At 47.2% G+C, this 20,677-nt stretch overlaps 1 protein-coding gene across 1 annotated transcript in view; it reads left to right on the top strand.

Moving 5' to 3' along the window:
- Positions 1-12,058, top strand: part of COL15A1 (collagen type XV alpha 1 chain) — a 107,516-nt gene extending 95,458 nt beyond the window's left edge. Inside the window, exons 35-41 of the mRNA XM_055301945.1 lie at positions 1,581-1,645; positions 2,993-3,121; positions 3,267-3,326; positions 4,093-4,152; positions 8,007-8,192; positions 9,703-9,818; positions 10,971-12,058. Of these exons, the coding sequence (XP_055157920.1) occupies positions 1,581-1,645; positions 2,993-3,121; positions 3,267-3,326; positions 4,093-4,152; positions 8,007-8,192; positions 9,703-9,818; positions 10,971-11,184 (830 nt within the window). The 3' untranslated portion in view covers positions 11,185-12,058. The remainder of the gene's footprint in view (positions 1-1,580; positions 1,646-2,992; positions 3,122-3,266; positions 3,327-4,092; positions 4,153-8,006; positions 8,193-9,702; positions 9,819-10,970) is intronic.
- Positions 12,059-20,677: the final 8,619 nt, after the last annotated feature.

The raw sequence follows: 20,677 nt of genomic DNA, 5'->3' as shown, positions 1-20,677 counted from the left end.
ACATCCTCTGCACGGTGGGAAACATGGTTACTGACAACTCAGAGTTTCCATAGTCAGCTAGAAATCTTGGCCTTCTTTCTCAGTTTTAGTTTGAAAGGTCCTGGGGTGGAGAAGTCCTAGGGAAGAATTCTGACTAACCTGTCCTGGCCCAGATACCCAACCTCGGGCCGGTCACCTGTGGCCAGAAGGTGGGATCACATGAGAACATGACGGGGCCTTCTGAATCCAAATGGTTGTAGAGGGGAAGGGGAAGATTTCAAGAGAAGGTGAGGATACTGGTCCTACAGAGAAAGAAGGTACTAGGCAGATAAAACCTAGGTGCCAACACAACCTTGAGGGATGAGCAGGAGTTGCAGGAGGAGGAAAGACGTTACAAGATGCAGAGAATCTGTCGTTCATAGCAGCTCTACATGAGATGCTGCCCAGGGCTCCTCGCTCCACTAAGGACTGCCCCTCGCCTAATGCACGGCAAGGCACACTTTACAAAATGCTCTTATATCAATTACTGCTTTTAATCTTCACAGTGACCCTGGGAGGGAGAGGAAATGGATATTACTGTAAAACTCATTTCATGGATGAAGGCACTGAGGCTCAGAGAGGTTAGGAGACTTGCTCAAGGTCACAAATACTAGTAGGAGGCATGGCTGAGGTCCAGATCCAAGTCCTCCGACCCTCCCCTCACCAGATATGCACCACCTATGTAATGCTGTCCAAGTCCTAGGTCACAACTGCAGACTTCCTCGCAACAACCTGAAAAATCTCATATAATAATTTTACTGGGACTTGTAAAAACCTCCTGAACTGCCATGAGCTTTGCAGATTTGGGGGGTGGGACGGGGGTTAGAGAGGCAGAAGAAGAGCATGGGTATGGGCATTTTTCTAGGAAAGAGGGCAGTGACTCCTCAAACACTACAAACCTCGGGTTGGACGCTAGGCAGTGTGCAAAGCATATCCCTAGTTTCTATCCTTTCTCTGTTCTCACCACAGTGAAGAGGAAAGGCTGGTTTACATCTCACAGGTGAGGAAGCAGGGGTTCAGAGAGCTTGTTGCTTCCCCAGGATCACACAGCCGAGAAACAACAGCTCGGGAGCCTCAGTCTGTGTCTCCTGGCCCCAAGGCCAAGGCTCCTCCTGTTGCTGCTGCTGCGCTGCCCTGCCCCGCTTCTGCAGCCTGCCACCTCCCTTCCTCTTTCTGAGGCTGCCTCCTCTGTTCGGTAGTTCCCTGCATGTCTAGTCTCTGGGCTGACGTAACTTGCCCAAATCATGACATTTCTGGAAATCCCAATTGTACTGACCCTTACAGACAACAGAAACAACAGGAACTTATTCACTTAGGAAGCTAGAAAGTCCTGGTGTGGCTTCATCCAGGGCTACGGTCAAGAATCGCAGCTCTTTCCCAAGCCCATCAATGTGGCTGAGTCCCAGGCCAGGCTCATGGTCCCCAAGGTACAGATGCCAGGTGCCGTGCCTGGCATCGCTCTGAATGGGGCTGCAAATTCTCCCCAAGGTGACCAGCTGACATCTGAGGCATTGCATGGAGAATATGCCTTTTTGTAACTTCTCTCTTCTGCTTTGTTTTAGCTGTGGCCCTTCCGGGTCCACCCGGCCCTCCAGGACAGCCAGGGCTTCCGGGATCCAGAAACCTGGTGAGTATTATTATCCATGTGTCTTCATCCTTCTGCTCCTAATGGGTTTACTTAGAACATCAACTCTAGTGCGTAGGGGCTGGCACACCTTTTATGTAAGAATTAGGCCTCCCTGGCGATAGAACTGGTACAGTTTCACATACAGAGGCTACTTAGGATCTCTTTAGGTGGCTTATCAAGTAAAAAGACACAGAATGCAAAATCACGTATGACTTTGGTTCCATCCTTCTAATCCTTAATTGACTAAACTATAACAAGAGCCAATTAGATGACATCTAGAAACATAAGCACAAGAGTATAAACGGTATCGTGGCAGGCCCTGTCTGGGTCAGACTTACCCTGGGTCGTTCCGCCTTGTCTCTCCTGCCAGGGGATATCTCTCACACACTGGTTGCCTGCACACCATTGGTCCAGTGTGTAGCACTCAGAGATTATTACGATGCTCAGGAAGAGAGACAGACAACCTCACAAGGATGTCAGGAGTCCTGGGAATACGCCAGGATCTTGGCTGGAGTTGGAAAATTTGGCTGCCTGAGGAAAAATCCATCCAGCAGCTGATGGAATTTTGATATCTGGTGCCTTTGGGGGCTTTCTAAGCCATTTTGATGCACAAACTCATTATTTTCCAGGCTAGGTGAAAATTAATGTTTTATTACCTTTCTCCGTTGAGATGAAAAATAAAAGCTCTCTTGGCCAATATTTCTTGGAGACGTGATGCTTGTCAATAGATGTTTGTAGCTTTTGTATCTGCTCCCAGATTTGCCAAGATGGATGGCAAATCTTTGGCCATTTTCTAGACCGAGGGATATACAGACCCCTACTGTCTCTCCTGTAATTTAATATTACAACTAACCAGCGGGGCCAAAACGATTTAAACCCTACTTGGAATTCCTCACTAGCTTGCATTTCTTATTCCAAATGAGAACAAAACTGAAACTCTTTATGGAGTAGCAGGAGCTAAACACATTTAACAACATCAGTGCCCCTGGGCAGCTCACGCAAATCCAAGTGGCAAAAGGTACTCACGATTTTGTTATTATCAGGACTGAAGAAAGACAACTCTCTTTACACTTTTTAAACATCTCTGCTCATGGAATATCATGGTCCAGTTTTCATTTATTTATTACAGTATAGATCTGTGGTCCAAGCTAATTTGTGTTTTTGTTTCTTCACAAAGAATGTCCTTTGGCTATTAATGAAGTTCCATGTCTTTCTAGGGCACAGAGAGCCTTTTTGCTGGCTTTCAGGAGATGGCTCCTGTTTGAGTTCTCAAAGGCTGGTTTTTCGAATTGTGCCACTGCTCTAACGATAAAACTGCACTGTTTGGACTGGAAATTTTTCCTACAGGTTACGGCATTTAGCAGCATGGATGACATGTTGCAGAAAGCACACTTGGTTATTGAAGGGACATTCATCTACCTGAGGGACAGCACTGAGTTCTTCATTCGGGTCCGAGATGGTTGGAAGAAATTACAGGTAATGCTAAACTTCTTTTAACAGACTGCTTCCACATACCCTCTAAAAAATCATAATCGACCCCTGGAAATGCCATTTTTCTGTTTGAGGGTAGGCTAACGATTTCTAGTTGAGGTTTCATTTTCAATGTACTGTTTTCTTCCAGCTGGGAGAGCTGATCCCCATTCCGGCTGACAGCCCACCGCCCCCTGCCTTCTCCAGCAATGTGAGTAGCTGCCCAGCCCTACTTCTCGCTCCTTCACTCATCGGCATCCACTAAGTACCCCCTTGGTGTCCAGAACCAAGCTCTCCAGCCTCTGGCCAGCCAGCTCTGCATGGTTTAGTATCTGGCGGGAGGCCAGAAGTTACCAAGTGCCAACAGAATGTTCTCACAGTAGAGCAGTGGATGAACTGGACCCGGAGGCCAGAGACCTGCTGTTTGCATGTCATAGCTGAATCCTCTTGGGCAACAGGCTTTCTCCCTCTCTTGGCCTCAGTTTATTCCCTGTGAAGTCACGGTTGCCATAGGCAATCTAGAAGAGCCCTTCACGTTTTGCACTCTGAGACTCCTTGGCCTGATAAGAACGTTGGCGACTTCCATTGTCCGTCCATATTGTGGCCCTATAGCAATGCTTTGAGGCAGGTCTTGCCATCCCCACCCTGCAGTTCAAGAAACTGAGACTCTGAGTTGCTGACTGCTCTACGAAGTGAAGAGTTGGCTCTAAAATATGGGTCTTTTGGTTCCTTGGTTCAGTGCTCTCTGTAAAAGATTTGAGAATATCCCCTCCCTTTCTGAAGATCATTTCTTCACAGCGGGGGGCCGGGAGGGAGGTGAAGGACATGAGACTCTTGGCAGTTCAGAGTGGCCTGAAGACAATGGCAGACTATTTAAAGTATTTATTCATGAAACATCACACTTGCACCTCAGTGTACTCTGGAGAACAGATTGGATGCTTATTCAGGACCGTTTGTTTTCCTCTTTTACATAACAGCCACATCAGCTTCCGCCTCCACGGATGCCCCTTTCAAGCATCAGTTACGAGAGGCCTGCGGTAAGTACAGTTCATGCATTTTTCCTGCAATTGCTGCATATGTATCTATTGAGTGCCTGCCCCATGCTTGGTGCATGGTCCCTGCCCTCAAGAGGCATAGAGACTAGCAAGAAGGGCCAACAAAAAAATAGGTAGGTGGGCACCTGGGTGGCTCAGGGGTTGAGGGTCTGCCTTGGGCTCAGGTCATGTTCCCGGGGTCCTGGGTTCGAGTCCCGCATCGGGCTCCCTGCGGGAGCCTGCTTCTCCCTTGGCCTGTGTCTCTGCCTCTCTCTGTGTGTCTCTCATGAATAAATAAATAAATAATGTCTTTTAAAAAAATAGGTAGTTACAGTAGTGTGGTGAGTCATCGGGGTGAGGCAAGCAGGGTGCCAGGGTGTGAGGAACGTCCAAGAATTCTGTCCTTTTTAGAGGAGGTAACCTCTGAGCTAAGACCTGCAGGAGAGCCGAGAGCAGGGTGGAGCCAGGTGGGAGGGAGAGAGAGGGCATTGAGGCCGAGGGGATTTGGAGCAGAGGGAGGCGGGGGGAAGCACTGGATATTTGTGTAACTGCGAGGACTTCGTCTGGCTGGAGGGGTGGGGGCTCGTCATCAAGGGCTGGTAAGCCAATTCTAAGGACTTGCACCTGTTCCATTGGACAGTGGGGAGCTACTGAAGGAAACTGGCATTTTGGAAATTACCATGGTTAGAGTGTACAAATGGATTGGAGGGGACAGGACCAGGGGCCCAAAGACAGGTGGCTGTTGTAGTCTTTGAACTAGGATCATGGCCCTGGACACGTAGAAAAAATAAGAAGACTGGAGAAAAAAAGCAGGAGTGACAGATTTGGTCACTGGTATGAATATGGGGCAGCGAGGACAAAGGAGATCAGGAATGATGCCCAAGTTTCTGCTTGGATAATTGAGTGGCTCTAGTTTCTTTCCCAAGGATCATTTTGTTGCCAGAATTAAAACTCTGACTCTTTCCCTTCTAGCTTAAGGGAAGATTTTATGCAGCTAATTGCAGGAGCCTTCGGACACACAATGGCAGGAAGTACCACTGGGCCTGTGGACTCTTGTCTCTGCTATTAAGCCTGCTCAGTAGCTCTACAGACCAGCTTCTGGAAGCCTCTTTCCTCCTGCCTCCTTTCCACCCCATCCCAACACACAGACACAGGTCACGGCCACAAAGCTCACACGCTGCTTTGCATTGCCATGGCACTGATCTTGACATCAACACCATGTGGTCTTACAGCTGCAGAGCCCAGTACTCCTGACTCAGTTTAGGGTCTGGGGAGAGGTTGCCTACCTGGGTCATGTTGGACTCATTGCCCACTCCCAGCCAAATCAAACGTAGCCAAGAGATTGAGATTGAATGGCCTAAGGACACTCTTTATAACGAAAGTCATGTGGGCATTTTCAAAAAATGAGGCATGGGCTCGGCAGATGTCAGAAATGTGTTTCCCATGGTGCTGCCACTCATCAGGCAGGACCTGATCCAGGATACTGTGAGTCTGAGGTACCTGTAGGATACATGAGTGGAGGCCCCCAGAGGGTGTGGGATTGAGGGTCTGGTCTGGAGATACAGACCTGGGAGTCTTCCTCCCAGCCATTGGCATGGGTGAGGGGGGTGGTAGGATTCCCAAAAGAAAGTCTGCACACTGAGAAGAGATTGGAGGGCGAGGAACAAAAACAAAAAGGAACTGATGGAAGAAACATGAGAACAAATAGAAGCCATAGCCAGAGAGGGAGAAAGAATGCCAAACAAGGTAGAAGCCAACAATGTCAGATGCTGCCAAGATGGCCATCAAAAAACCAAAATGGTGTCCTCCAAATTTAGAAGCCAGAGAAGAACATTTCTGGGGCATGGAGGGATGCCAACGAGATTCCAGTTGCTTGAGGAATAAATGGGAGGTGAGATGAGGAAAGAGAGAGGAGATAACCCTTCCAAAAGCTCAGCCATGAAGGGGAGAAGTTAGGGCAGCCACTGAAAGATTTCTAAAATAGTATTTTATAAATTCTAAAGTCATATGTATTTTATAGAAAGTTTGGATAATCAATACAAAGAATGGGGAAGGAAGCAGTAAATTACCTATACCTTTACCGAAACTACAGCCATCCCCCAAAATCACCCATTTAACAAGTTGATTGTTGAAACATTATTCATAAAATATGTTCATAAAAATGATAGCATATTCATTATGAAAAATGTTCCAGCCCTTAGAGAAATACAGACCTGAGAGCACAAAAGCCCCCCATCCCACCATTCAGAAACCACCATCATTCCAGGTAGTTCTCTATTTATGTATCTCTATGTAAAGAAGGAGACGTGGAGATGGATGGGATCGGAGGCATGGCAGGGAAGCCCTGCATGTACCTCTTGTGCCTTTCATAGGTGTCCCCTGGTGTAGGGATGCCATCCTCTTGTGACAGCCCTTGGGTATAGCCACCAGAAACATGCTGGTCAGAGGGTGATGAGACCCTAGGGCCTCTTCCCTCAGGTGCTAGTCTGCAGATACATGGGAGGGAGGATGACAGAGTTTGTGTGGGGGGCCGGAAGTCTGGTGGGCTGAAAGTGGTCATGGTGAGTGAGCAGTGTGCTGCAGCCCCCACCCCATCCTAAGGGCTGCTGCTGGGAGGGCTGCAGGGAAGCCTTGTCTCAATTGGGGGATGGGGGGGCATGCTTAACTTGGCCTTCCATCTAGCACGGTGATACAAGCAGAACAGAAATGAATAAAAATCATAAATTAGGAGATATTGCATGCTTGGAGTCTCTTCTCTTCAAAATGGGGAAGGAAACGGTGGTGAAATGGAGAAGAACGTCCAGAGAAGTGCATGGACTGCGTGGGGCAGGCTAGATGTTGTAGTTCATAGTGAGCTGTGCCCAATTGGCTGGACACTTGATGAGCGGAAGAAGGCCAATATGGCGACACTTGGTGTTGGGCCATATAGAAGCTTGGTGCTGGGGACATTCAGGCCTGAGAGGCAGTGCAGAAATGGGGAGAGAAGCACTGAGCACCTCCTGCCTCACTACACAAGGCTCATTTCACGTCTTTTGGTTTAAGATATTTTGAAATAGTTTTTTGTTTTGTTTTGTTTTGTTTTCTGGAGACTTGAGGCCCAGGGTCTGGCACCAGACCTCCCCAGCTCTGTGCTGATGAGAGCAAAGTCACTCCTGAGGTGACATCGAGGAGGGAGAGAACTACTCTTGGACATATGCTACAGAATGTACTCTAGAGGGCACAGCATGAAGGCTGGGAGAGAGGGATGGGTTTTGGGAGAGAAAATGTGGGAGAAAACACGCTCTGGAAGAACTTTTATTTTGGCTGCTGACCAAGGTGGCAAGGAATGTGAGGGTAGAGTTACTGTGTGACCCCCTGGTTTCTAAAAGGGTCTACCCGGCAGTCTTAGCAATTAATGTCATGACTTTCTCCTGTAAAAGTGCCTTTCCCTCTGGCCCCTCATGATCAGCCCCCAGCCTGCTTGGGAGGTAGAGGAAAGGGCAAGGCCAGATAACTCGGTTTAACTCTAGGATCCAGTAGCAAAGCTGGCTTAAAACCCTCTTGGAAGCTGAACTAGGGCAGACCCAGAAGTCTCCAGCAAATGGTCTACACACTGGACTCAGATCTCTGAAGTGCTTTATTTTGTTATGTTTTCTCATTATGGAAGCAATCTCCACCCTTTAGAGCAGTTCAGAGAGCTGCAGCAGGCTGACTGGGGCTCCGAGCTCTCCTGCCCTGGAGATGGTCAGGCAGGGGCTGAATGAGGTGACCTATAGTGCGTTCCATCCCAGGAAGTCTGGATCTTACTATCAACATGAGATGGGTATGGGGCTCAGGGTTGGCCTTCAACTCTTTTAACGCTCACTTACTTTTCCCAGCTGCACCTGGTTGCCCTGAACACGCCATTTTCTGGGGACATCCGAGCTGATTTTCAGTGCTTCCAGCAGGCCAGGGCTGCGGGGCTGTTGTCCACCTACCGAGCATTCTTATCCTCCCATCTGCAAGACCTCTCCACGGTGGTGAGGAAAGCAGAGAGATACAGCCTTCCAATAGTGAACCTCAAGGTAAAAATAAATATTCTTCCCATTGTCTCCCCGATGCACTGGTCTCCACAGGGACCGCAGGCAGCTGCCACTTCCTGATGTCATCAGAAGTGTGCTGGTTCCAGACCCTGCCTGTCCCTGATTGGTTGTGTGACTGGGTGGGTCAATTTAACCTCTCTGTGCCTCAGTTTCCTTATATTTGCCATGGCCCTTCTTGCTTGGACAGTATGGCTCTTGTATCAGACAAAAGGAAGGAATAACAATAATCACTTCTTTTAGTTATGTCACTTTTCTTTAGGTTTACAAAGTGCTTTACATCCATTATCTTAATAGACACTTCCAATAAAAGAAGGGGGCATTCTTTCTTCAGATTGTCAAGTGTGGGAACTGAGGCACAGAGGAAGAAAGGAGTTTGCTGGAAGTCACTATAAACCAGAAGTCAAGTCCTTGACTCCCAGTCTGGGACTCTCAGTTCCACCCAGGGCTGCCTTCTGTAGGGCATTGGCTGGGTGGCACCAGAGAAGAGCTGGGGAGCTCCCAGAGCAGTATCCTACACCGTACTTTGGTCTTCTTGGAACATCTAAGCTGCCAAATCCTGGCAGATATTTCTCTGCCCCCTTTCACTGGCAGGGGAGGGCCTAGTAGGACCCCTGTTACCCCATGGAAATAGGCGGCTCCTTTAAGGCTACAGAGGGACAGCTCTGCTACTGCTCACACTATATCCTGGATGTTGATCTCACCATAGCTCACAGGTACTTTGAGACCCTTAGGTCCCTGTGACCCTGGTGCTCCAATTTGACACCTCAAGGCTAACAAGGTCCATCCTGATCCCACACCTGGCACCTCCCAACCCATCGCTTATCCTTAGGTTCCATTCTGCCACATTTACCCCCTCAAATTGTTGGTATTCTTGGAATACAGATAACTGAAGGAAACTGGGCTCCTTTAGGAGAGGAGTAAAAGAGTCAGCTCTGTATCACCTGCAGTGTAGACTGGCACAAGCCCTGGCACTAATTTGAAGCTTGGTATATATGTAGAAGAATTCTTTAAATAAAAATTAGGGGACGCCTGGGTGGCTCAGTGATTGAGCGTCTGCCTTTGGCTCAGGTCCTGATCCCAAGGTCCTGGGATCGAGTCCCACATCGGGCTCACCACAGAAAGCCTGCTTCTCCCTATTCCTATGTGTCTGCCTCTCTCTGTGTGTCTCTCATGATTAAATAAATAAAATCTAAAAATAAATAAATAAAAATTAGTAAAGATTTAAAACATGCTTTTGATGGGGAGGAAGCTTTATACACATATAATAAGAGAAATTACATCAAGAAATAAACAATAAAACCAGAAGAGTTCAAGGATGGATGATAAAAGAAACAACAAACATTTCTTGAGTTCCCACTCTGTCCAGACTCTGGGATTGGGGCTGGTGGCTTTGGCGTGGGGTGGCCTCTCAGCCTTGAAGAATGAATAAATAGCTAGTCCATTTGCAGGCTGATAGCACAATGATTCCAACGTGGCATTTCTATCTCCACAGGGCCAAGTACTTTTCAACAATTGGGACTCAATTTTTTCTGGCCATGGAGGACAGTTCAATGCACAGGTTCCAATATACTCCTTTGATGGCCGAGACGTGATGACGGATCCTTCCTGGTAAGTAGGGGGTAAGCCCTCAAAGTATATGGTGTGATAGCTTTAGGAGACATTCTAACAATGGGATGCTTTTACCAGCTGCCCCTCTGGGTTGTTGCTAGCACAGAGCCTCAGCAAGGCAGCTGAGAGCCATGGAGAGAGCCCGGGCCATCCAGCAAGGAGACCTGAGGTAGTGACCCCTTAATAAGGGACCTTTCAAGGTTCCTCCACTCTTTCAGCCTCAGGTGCCTCACTGTGGAATGGGCAAGATAGTCATAGCTGTACCATAGGGTTGCTGTGGGCATAAAATGCTAAGTGTGAGAACATCTAGCATGCAATAGACCCTCAACAGGAAGTAAGGAATGCTGTTCTGGGGGATCCTCTGACCCTATGCTGTGAGCTGGCTCTAATTCTTTGGAAACAGCATGCTATTAAGATTAGGACAATTGGTTGGGGTGCCTGGATGGCTCAGTCACTTGAGCGTCTGACTCTTGATTTCAGCTCAGGTCTTGATCTCAGGGTCATGAGTTCAAGCCCTTCATTGGGCTCCACACTGGGCATAGAGCCTACTTTAAAAAAAAAAAAGATTAGAACAACTTGGCAAAGCTTTCCTCAGCATCTACCCTATGCTGGGCCCGATGTCCACCTGGCAGACATAGTAATAAGCTGCATGACCCCATGCCTTTACAAGGCTCATGGTCTACAGGGGAGATTAATCACCAACTAGCTATAGTTCCGGACAGAACACTATAATTATAAAATGGAGAAACAGATGACAGTACAGAAGAAAGATTCATCCTTATTTGGGGCCGACAGTCAAGAAGGCTGCTTGTAAGAGCAAGCATTTAATGGACTCTGAAAGACAAGAAGTTATCACTGGTCTGAAAATGAAAGAGAAGCCACTCTAAAGGTCCTCACGTGCAAAGGTTCAGATTCACAAAAGCACAGTGTGGTCTGAGAACAGGGACGAGCAAGGTAGGGTTGGAATACAAGGTGTTCAGCTAGTTGGAAAGAGCAACATTGCCAGTGGTGGGGTCAGATGGTGCTGTGGGGTCAGACCATGAAGGGCTCAAGAGTTTGACTTGATTCGTTACTTACGCCAATTTGTTCATCGATGAGGTACGACACAAAGAAGAGACATTTCAAAAGTAACGTGACACGATTCCTTTGCAGGCCCCAGAAGGTCGTTTGGCACGGCTCCAGCACCCACGGAGTGCGTCTTGTGGATAAGTACTGTGAAGCGTGGCGAACCGCTGACATGGCAGTTACGGGACTGGCCTCCCCACTGAGCACAGGGAAGATTCTGGACCAGAAAACATATAGCTGCGCTAATAGGCTAATTGTTCTGTGTATTGAAAACAGTTTCATGACAGATGCTAGGAAGTAATGACCTTCCAATGATTCCTAAGAGTTTTCCAGTTTTTCTTATGTGAAGAGTTGACACTGAAATCTAAAATGTTTAAATGTTGTAAATATTAGTTTTTTATTACACATTCGTCACGACAGCAACCAAAGAAAACATACCTCAATACACTCAAAAACTGAAGACATAAAGGACTCAGATCAAAAGTAAAATCTGATCCATCTATTGGTGCTAGATTCTGCAGGAGACCCCATGCAGTGTGAACACATCCCAACACGGTTAAGAGTGAGTTGAAAACAAAGGCCTTGGCATTCTGTCCACTGCATCCTTCAGAAAGTAATTTCCTCCTTTAACCATTGTTGTTGAGTGTAAGATGTCCTTCATGTTTTCTCACAAAGTCAGTGTTTAGACATGTTACCCTAAGTTATGTGCCGACCGAATGCTTTATTCTTCATACATCCATAATCTACAGAGAGACCGAACTGCTCAAATGATCCTATTTGTATTTTCTGATATTACCAGACTTTAATGTTTATTTCCTAAAATATTGCCATCATGCTTTAGGAGTTTTATATTTTTACACAATCATATTTTAGTATGGCATCTGTTTATATAACTCTGACTTGCTGGAAAAGTTTAAACTCCAAATTATCTGAAACTAGAAAAGAAATAGCACATAATGACTACCTTTCCCTTGGTGGCCCACCCCCCCACCCCCGCCCCCACCCCCACCCCGTCCCCCTGACTTTATGACTTCCAGGGACAGCTCTCGAATTACAACTGCTGTTGAACCACCAGGTTCATGAGGAAGAATTTTCTGAGACACATATATCTTCATGCTGTATACTTTGATTTTTTTTTTCCATGTAAGTGAACATAAAAACATCTTTTCCAGGCACTTTCTTTCTGTTTGACTCTTTTCCCCTAGATCCTTTCTTGTCCACCACTGCTGTGGAAGTGGCCCTGGGGCGGGTTTGCTAACCCTGCCACTGCTGCGCAGCCCTCAGGAGATGATCAGAGAACACGGGAGGATTTCCCGTCATGCTATCTGCGCTCCTGCCCATTGTCTCCCACTTGGTGGGGACAGAAGAACCCCAGCAGGGGAAACACAGTGAACTGTGACTGTTGCAATGCATGACCTTGGGCAAGCCCACCTTGTTCTTTCAAGGAGGTTGGGATAAAATAATTATAATATCAGCTCCCAGTTATTAAACATCAGACTTATTATAAGGTCCATTTACCTTTCTTAATAACCCTGCAAGGTAGGTATTTTTAGCTCCATGTTACAGATGAAAAAAAGTAAAGGCTCAGGAAGTCACTTGTTCCAGGCCACCTAGCTGGTGAGCAGTAGGGCTCCTTTCAGATGCGGGCTGTCACATCTTTGCAAGGAACCACTGCATGAGGCCACCTGTCTGCTCCCTCCAGCTTTTGAGTCTGTGATGCTCTGGCTCTTGGCTTGACCCTGAAGGAGAAACAGAATCACCAGGCGAGGGGCATGCCGGGATACTTCCTCCTATTCAGCTGGGCTGGCCCAGAAACTCAGCAAAGTGAATCCACCCAAATAGTCCTTGAGGTAGGAAGGAAATTGAGGACAAAAAAAAAAAAAAAGCCACACAGCCCAGAACCTCCACTTAGGGGCTTCCTAAATGGAAGAGTGATGAGAATCTCTTATGAGTCATAGGATAAAAGGCAGTTGTAGGTTGGAAAACCCCAGAAGTGGATTGAGGACTGGCCCACCTACCGAGTGACAGAGGACTGCCTGACACGGACAGGAACTGAGAGGAGGAGGGCAGGAGGTTCCTGAGGTCATGAAGTGAAGATACCATCTGTTTTAGTCAGAGCCCACCATGGCCCTGGGTCACAGAGTGAGCTGGGCAAGATGGGAATTCAGGGAAAGCCAAAAGGAGGAGAGACTCCTGCTAACCCCGGGAAGAGAAGTTGAGGTTCATGACCTGGCATCTCAGTCCTCTGTGCACTGGAGTGGGTAAAACCAACTGGCCCTCTCAGAAGAGGCCCTGAATCAACCTGAGCCCTTTCAATCGCTGAGAATGAAGGTCAAAATCTTGGGCATTCAAGATCCTTCCCAGAACATCAGCTTTCTTATCACTTGCCAAAGGTGACCAGTCCAGTGTCCTTATGGTTACTTAAGTGAGTCACATAGGCCACTCCTCCACCTGGCTGTCGCTCGTGTCCCACCCCCTGTTGGGATAGCTGTCACCACTCTACACCTGCCTGGCCTCCTTGCTGGTGGCCAGTACAGACTCTGCCTCATTTACTTCATCCCAGTCCCCCGAACCTGTCTACCTTTGTCATTCTTCCTCCTCTAAACAGCTGGTGTTCTTATCACATAATTGAAACACAGAGGCTGAAAGGTCTGTAGGCCTTCGCTCTACTTCTGAATGTACCTCAAGGGCCAAGAAACAGACTATGATGCTCTCAGGCCTGCTAAGGGAAGGAGGTGTGCCACAAGTAGTTCATCTTTACATTGCTGGAGGTCTTTGGGTACTTGATCTGAGTCTATGTTGTAGACTCTCAAGGTCTAAAGCCCACAGCATCTAAGGTCCCCCATCTAGAAGCAGAACCAGAATGACAGAGGCAGCTGTCAACATATATGAGGGGCCGGGCCCCGTGCAGAGGCAAACTTTGGAGGGCACAGAGGAGCCAGGAGACTTGAGAAGGTATGGGAGGTGGTGGAGACGAAGTATGAAGTAGAGTTTCTGGGGTGGCAGGGTGATAGCTCTCTGCCAACCTGAGTGTGGCACACGGTGGTGCCCAAAGGGGGACCAAGGAAACAAGGAGGATGGATCACAAGAGCCATTCTCAAACATCCTGCACCCCTGGACTTTGTATGGCTGGCACTGCATTGTCTGATCTCAGAGAGAGTGCAAGAAGGGGACAGCATGGACTTCAGGGAACTGTCAGCAATCCAGTACAGCCGAATACTAGGCAGTAAGGGAGACACAAGCCGAATTCATAAGCCAAAACCACAACAAGCACACAAAAAGGAATTTATTAGCTCTGGAAACCAGAAAGAAGGACACTTAGCCTGTTTTCTGTGTGTGTGTGTGTGTGTGTGTGTGTGTGTGTGTGTGTGTGTGACTGTCTGGCTGCTGTCTTGCTTCTGCTTTCCTCTGTATTTGGCTTCCTTCCTTTGCTGCGGGGAGGAACAAGAGTTCTTCATGTGGCAGTGTGGCAGGGGTTGCTCACAGACAGCTCCAGGCTCACATTACTCCACCACCCCAGAGACTGGCCTCAGAAAAAAGAGACTTCGTCTCCCTTCTGGGGTTATACTAATCCCTGGAAAGGACTTGATGATTCCCACCTGCATTGTGTGCCTGTAAAGATCACACTAGCCTTGAATTCTAGGATAAGACATTTGAATTTGCTCCTGCAATTGGTGGCACACGCTGGGAAGATTTTAAGAAGACGAGATATGGGATCAGGTCTTTGTTCGAGAAAAATCAAGTAGGTCTTTTGTTTCATCCATTCAGAAATACTTTTTGAATGATGATTTTGTATCCAGGACTATGTTTGGATTTGGAAGTATAAAGACAGACGATGCACCCCACTTTTTAAATCCACTGAATGCACAGACTATTTCAAACCTCATGTATATCCCCTTCTCTCCCAATCCCGCGGGGAACTCACCCATTGAGGCAAGTACATGTGTGCAATCTCTGCCTAACCTAGCAGCTGGAGAAGCACTTCTCTGCTTACTCCTTGAGCTCCTGGGTCACCGAGACATCACTGAACCCCTCACAGCTCTTTGATCCCCACTGGCTGACTTACCCCTTTGCTTTCCACCATATACTCCAACTTACAGGGCAGTCAAGTATAGGCAGGCCTTGGTTAGTGTTTGAATTTGGGCTCTGGCCCCTAAGAGCCTTGTAGTCATAGGCAAGTTACAGTCCCCTACACTCAACCTTTCCCTTCAGCTCAGTTCCTTCATCTAGAAAATAGAGATAGTAATGGGAATTACTCTCTTGAGTTGTTGGAAGCTCTAGAAAAGGTATTCTCATACTGAGTAAGCACCCATAAGTGCTCACTATCTTCAGCCTGCCCTGATGTTTCTCAGAAGGAGCTGGGGGCCTCACTTTGCTGGGTGATGTCTTCTAATCTGCCTGGTTTCTCTGCCTGACCTCAAACCCACGGCCCGGGCTCACCCTGTACACACCTGGTACAAATATACCTACTGGAAGTGGGTAAGAGTTCCTTACGTAGTCTGGCTACCCTCGCCCTCCACTCCTCCCCATAATCCAACAACTAAAGTGTTATCATCTGGCTCTGTAGGGGCTCCAGGATTCAGCTCTGGCACTGGGGCTGGCTTCCTCCTGATTGACAGGAGCACGTGCTATTTCACGACTATGAAATAGTCTGATTATTCCCCTGCCTACGCCTGCCCAGCACCCTGAGTTCCAAAAAGTACCCAGAGTACCCTGTTATCTGATCTGTTTGTAGAGGAGATTGCCTGCCCCACCCTTCCTACCAGACTTGCTCCTTTTTTTTCCCCTGGACCTTCTCTCCGTGAATGGCCCTGCCACCCAGCCAGCAGCCAAGGGGTCATTTATCTCTTCTTTCACTCGTTCATTCAATAAATATTGACTGAATGCCTCCTTAGAAGTAACAACAACAACAACAATTTTGAAAAGATAAAAGTAAGTGTGAGGAAGTTCAGCAAAGTCTAGATATTTCCATGATGGTTATTTCTATTCTTCTAAATGTCACCATATTTAACCACTATCTTGGGGCATTCCGCTCTGCTGCATGTGTTGGTGTTTGAGACACAGCAAGGCACTGACTCCTCTCTTACCTTCTGTGAGACTGCTGCTCACACCTCCCGGCTGACCTCCTGGCCTCCATCTTCCCCCTCCAGGTCTTTCTCCACACCAGGAAGGAGAACTTTCTAAAGAGTCTGTCACACTCTGTCAGTATTTTGATTGGGATCCCGCCTCAGATCAAGCATTCATTTGCAAGTAGTTTCTGTGGAAGGTGATCCCAGGACATACCCGACAGGGAAGTGGGGAAATGAGAAAGAGAAGGGAAGGCAGGCTATACAGGGGCATCCAGTCACCCCTGCAGATGACCAGATCATGCTCTCCTCTTTGGAACTCTGGGAGCCAGTGTGGAATGAATAGGCACCCCAGAATATCCCACCGAAGGGACAAGGGAGCTGTGGTAGTTACACACCAGCAGTCACTGAAAGGCAGGGGTGCGTTGGAGGCCAGGACTTGTGACTGGCCAGGCCGGGGCCCAGAGGGCTCAGGCTGCCAGAGAAAGTGCTGATGGAGACTCTCAGGGTCACCAGCTGGGCCAGTAGTGGCCGGGGAGCCCCAAACCTGTGAAATCAGGCCCCGTCTCATGGGAAACCACACAGGGCTTGTTTCAAGAACCATGCCCACAGGCAGAAACTTCGAGGACTTTTTGGGAGATATAAACCTGGTATGAGTGGGTGTCTGACAAACACGGCAAAGGCAGTGTCTGCCTGCGAATCTGTCCGGAGGCTCATTTCCACAGGACTGTGCCGCCAGGGGCTGGAGGCAAATGTGCCCCGAGTCCCGGGAGTGGTGAGAAAACGCACGGTGACCCGCACAACTGCTCGCAGCGCTCCGAAGGCCCATCCAGCCCTTTCAATATAAGCTTTCATATTTATAAATACTGACAAATAACAAGCATCTGTTAGTCATCCAAGGAGATTAAGTGGCCTCAAAATGGAACCAAGAGACCAATCAGAGCCAATTAAGAAGAATTATTACAGAAAGCAGGAGGTTGGGACCCCTGGGGGGCTCAGTCGGTTAGGCACCTGCCTCCAGCTGGGGTCATGATCCCAGGGTTCTGGGATGAAGCCCCACGTTGGGAATCCTTGCTCAGCAGGGAGCTATCCTCTCTCTTTCCATCTGCCTCTCCTCCAGCTCATGCTCTCTCTCTCTCAAATTAAATAAAATCTTAAGAAAAAAAAAAAAAACAGGCAAGCAGGAGGTAGCTTTTAAAACAATTCAAATTTGGGCAGCCCGGGTGGCTCAGCAGTTTAGCGCCACCTTCGGCTCAGGGCTTGATCCTGGAGACCGGGGATTGAGTCCCACGTCGGGCTCCCTGCATGGAGCCTGCTTCTCCCTCTGCCTGTCTCTCTCTCTCATAAATAAAATATTTAAAAATAAAACAATTCAATTTGTATTTCAGTGAAAAGGCAGAATAAACATGAACTAGAATGCTGGGAGAACAAGAAACACTCCTTAAAAATAAAATAATTGTATCCATCCCCAAATAAAATAAAACTGCAGCATATATACCACTAAAAACTGACTCTGAGTTAGCAGATAAACTCATAAGAATTAATATGATCCCCTCAGAATACAGACAAAAAGATGAATTCATTAGGTGAAAAAATAAGAGTGAGGAAGATAGATATAATGTTCTGGTATTTATGTAATAGGAGTCTTAGAATCAAAGAAGAATGAATAAAAGTTCTTTTTTTTTTTTAAAGTAATCTCTATACCCAACTGTGAGGCTCGAACTCATGACCCCTAGATCAAGAGTCACATACTCTTCCAACTGAGTCAGTCAGGTGCCCCAGAAGTGAAATATTAACAGAATAACGAGAGAAAATTTCCTGAGCCGAAAGAGTTTTATCTATGGATTGAAGTGGTTCACTGAATCACAGGATTTTAATGGAAAAAGTCTACAGACCACTGACACAGAAGCCATTTTAAAAATGAAAAGATTCTATATAAAAGTTACTGGTATGAATCTTAAGACATAGATTTAATGGATAATGTGCTATGAAAATGTTATGAGCAAAACTGATGCAAAAGTAAATAGGAAGCCTGAATATTCTAACCACAAGTGAAATTTAAAAGATTATAAAAAATCAAATAAGATGGATTCAGGTACTGAAAATTGCTCAAAGACGACAAAATAAGGTAATGGAATATGGTTGGAGGAAGGGATGCTGAGATCCCCTTCTGAAAAGACAGCATTTGAGTTGGGATATTTATAACTGGTATATTAAGATGTCTTAAGGCATGAATATAAAATTATTTGATTTCTTACCAATACTGTCCTCAACTATGCTGTATTTATAGCACAGTCCTTTACAGGATAGGCCCTTATAAACCTGTGGGGAACTCTATGAGTAAAGGTCCATCTAGAAGACAAAAAACACTTTATAAGTATTTGAAACAGAGGAAATTTGCTGCAATTAGTCACCCAAATTATAGAAAAGCCTAGAAACTGAACAGGGTGCAGTAAGACTATCCAGCTATTATCAAGAGAGGCATAAAGGATGAGGATGTGTTACTAAAGCTCAGAGGCCAGGAGCCAATAGCGAAAGTTGGGCCCTGCTAGGCCTGGACTCATAGAGGAAGAAGACCCCATAGCCAGAAATTGCAGGGAAGAAGCCTGAATTTGTTCCTTCCTCCGGCTTTCCAATCCCTCACCTACCAAAGGTAGCCGGAAGTCAGCTGGCCCAGCAGCGTGGGCAGCACAGCCTGCCAGGATCAAGTTCCCAACTGTGAAGTTTGAGAAAGAGTGAGATATGTACCTTAAGGGCAAATGCGCCCAGGACAGACCCAGGAAGATTTCATGACCTCCTGGGTGATTACAAGTCCAGTCTACCTTTTGACTTCAATCTCAAGTGATTTAAATCTCCTCTGCCTCTCCTGACCTCAGATCCTGACTGCTGGGAATGAAGATGGGGACAGAGTGTGATCAGGTTCTGAGATATCCCTCCCCTTCCTCCTGAAGGTGCCCTGCTCTCCCAGTGTATACGGGAAGGGCAGAGGAAGAGGAAACTGGGCAAGAGGGTCTTTACTCACCTGGCCACTGCTGCTGTTCTAAGTTGGCTGTTGCTGCTTTCCTGGCTAACAGTGGCCACTGACACCCTCTCTGTGGCAGCCATTTGAATGCTGGTGAGTCCCCTGGAGGACCCAAGCCCAACTACCTTTCTTAGTGGCCTTTTCGCCTAGCTACAAACTCTTCCCTTCTTGCCAGTCAGCAGGAGTACAAGTAGCTCCTCGTCTGTCCCTATTCCCAGCTGGAAACAATGCCAGGCTTCCCCTACCTCACTCACCTAAGTCTAGGGGCAAATTAGAAGATGATAATCAGGTGGGGAACAGCACGTCTCTCAGGGACCCCTTGTCTATGGCTGATTTCTTGGCGCCTCCCCAGTATTTCGCTTAGGGGAAGGGTCACCTCTCATCACAAACACTGCTCTCCCCATGAAGAGAAGATTCTGGCTCTAGCCCACCTTTTTTTTCTCTGCTCCAGTCATCTCATGAGAATTAGTAAGGAGGGATGGAAGACAGCTGATAGGGACGTTCCAACTTGACCTTTCGGTAAGCCCCAGCAGGGGAAACTGGTGCGATAGTGGGCAGCTCTCTTGAGATGAGATGGTGGATGCTTATAACCTCTTTGTCCTTTGTCCATCTCTGGACTTTAGCTGGAATTCCTGGACAATAAGAAACATCCCACCGAGTAACCTGTTACCTTTGAACAATGGACAGGAGATGGGCTTGCAAAGATCTGGGGAAGAGTGTCCCAAGAAGGAGGAACAGCAAACATAAAGGCTTTGAGATGCAGGCTCATTCGGTATGTCTCAGAGGCAGAAAGAAGTTGGCAGGAGCTGAAGCAAGAGGCAGTGAGGGAGGAGGCTGGAGCCAGCCGAGGGAGGATGGGTAGGCAGCTGCAGATCACCTAGGCTCCTGCAGACTCAGGTAAGGCATTTGGATTTTATGTCTGGTTGTTCTGAGGAGCTCCTGGAGGGTTTTAAGTAGGAGAGGGACACGAACTGGCTTTATTTATTTTTTGGAGGCAGCAAATTATACAATTGAATGTATCATTAGGATATTTTCCACTGTCAGAGAACACAAAGCCAGCATTGACTCTGCATATACACAAAGAGAGTCTCACAGACACATACTTGCCTCCTGCTGCTAGTGTTCATTTTATTATTGACATAGAGACAACTATCTAGATGTTGGCTCGCAACAGATCTGTTAGGTTTGACAGTACATGAACTGATTTTTTTGTTTTAGAAAGACCACTGTGACTTCTGTGTGCTGAATGGACTGGGAGCCAAAGCTGGAGGCAAATGGCCCGGTTCAAAGACTGTCACAGTGATTTAGCCGAGAAGTGATGATGTCTCTGGCCATGGCTAAGCTGAGGACACGGTGAGAAGTGGGCAGATTTGGGTTGGATTTAGGAGGAGCCTACTGAAATGGCTCTGTTGTCAGAGAATGAATCTTGGGATTTGGGCCTTGGCCAGTTGCCTGTGTGGTGTCCCTTCTTCCTGGTATGGGAATGACTCTACAAGTCATAAGTCATTGTTGGTTGGTTGTTTTGTTTTCTTCATTATTGTATCCCCGGAATCTAAAAGAGATCTGCCAGTTAGTAGGTGCTCAATAAATATGTGTTGAATAATTGAAAAAGCAATCATTGGATTAGGTTAAAACTGAGAAGCCTATGGGACATACTCATCTTCTTGCCATCTGTGACTAAATGAATGCCTGAAACCACTGCATCT

The sequence above is a fragment of the Nyctereutes procyonoides genome, unplaced genomic scaffold (assembly GCF_905146905.1).
Source record: "Nyctereutes procyonoides isolate TBG_1078 unplaced genomic scaffold, NYPRO_anot_genome, whole genome shotgun sequence".
NCBI lineage: Eukaryota > Metazoa > Chordata > Mammalia > Carnivora > Canidae > Nyctereutes > Nyctereutes procyonoides.
Note: the sequence above shows the minus strand (reverse complement) of the source record. Positions and strands in the feature narration are given on the sequence as shown.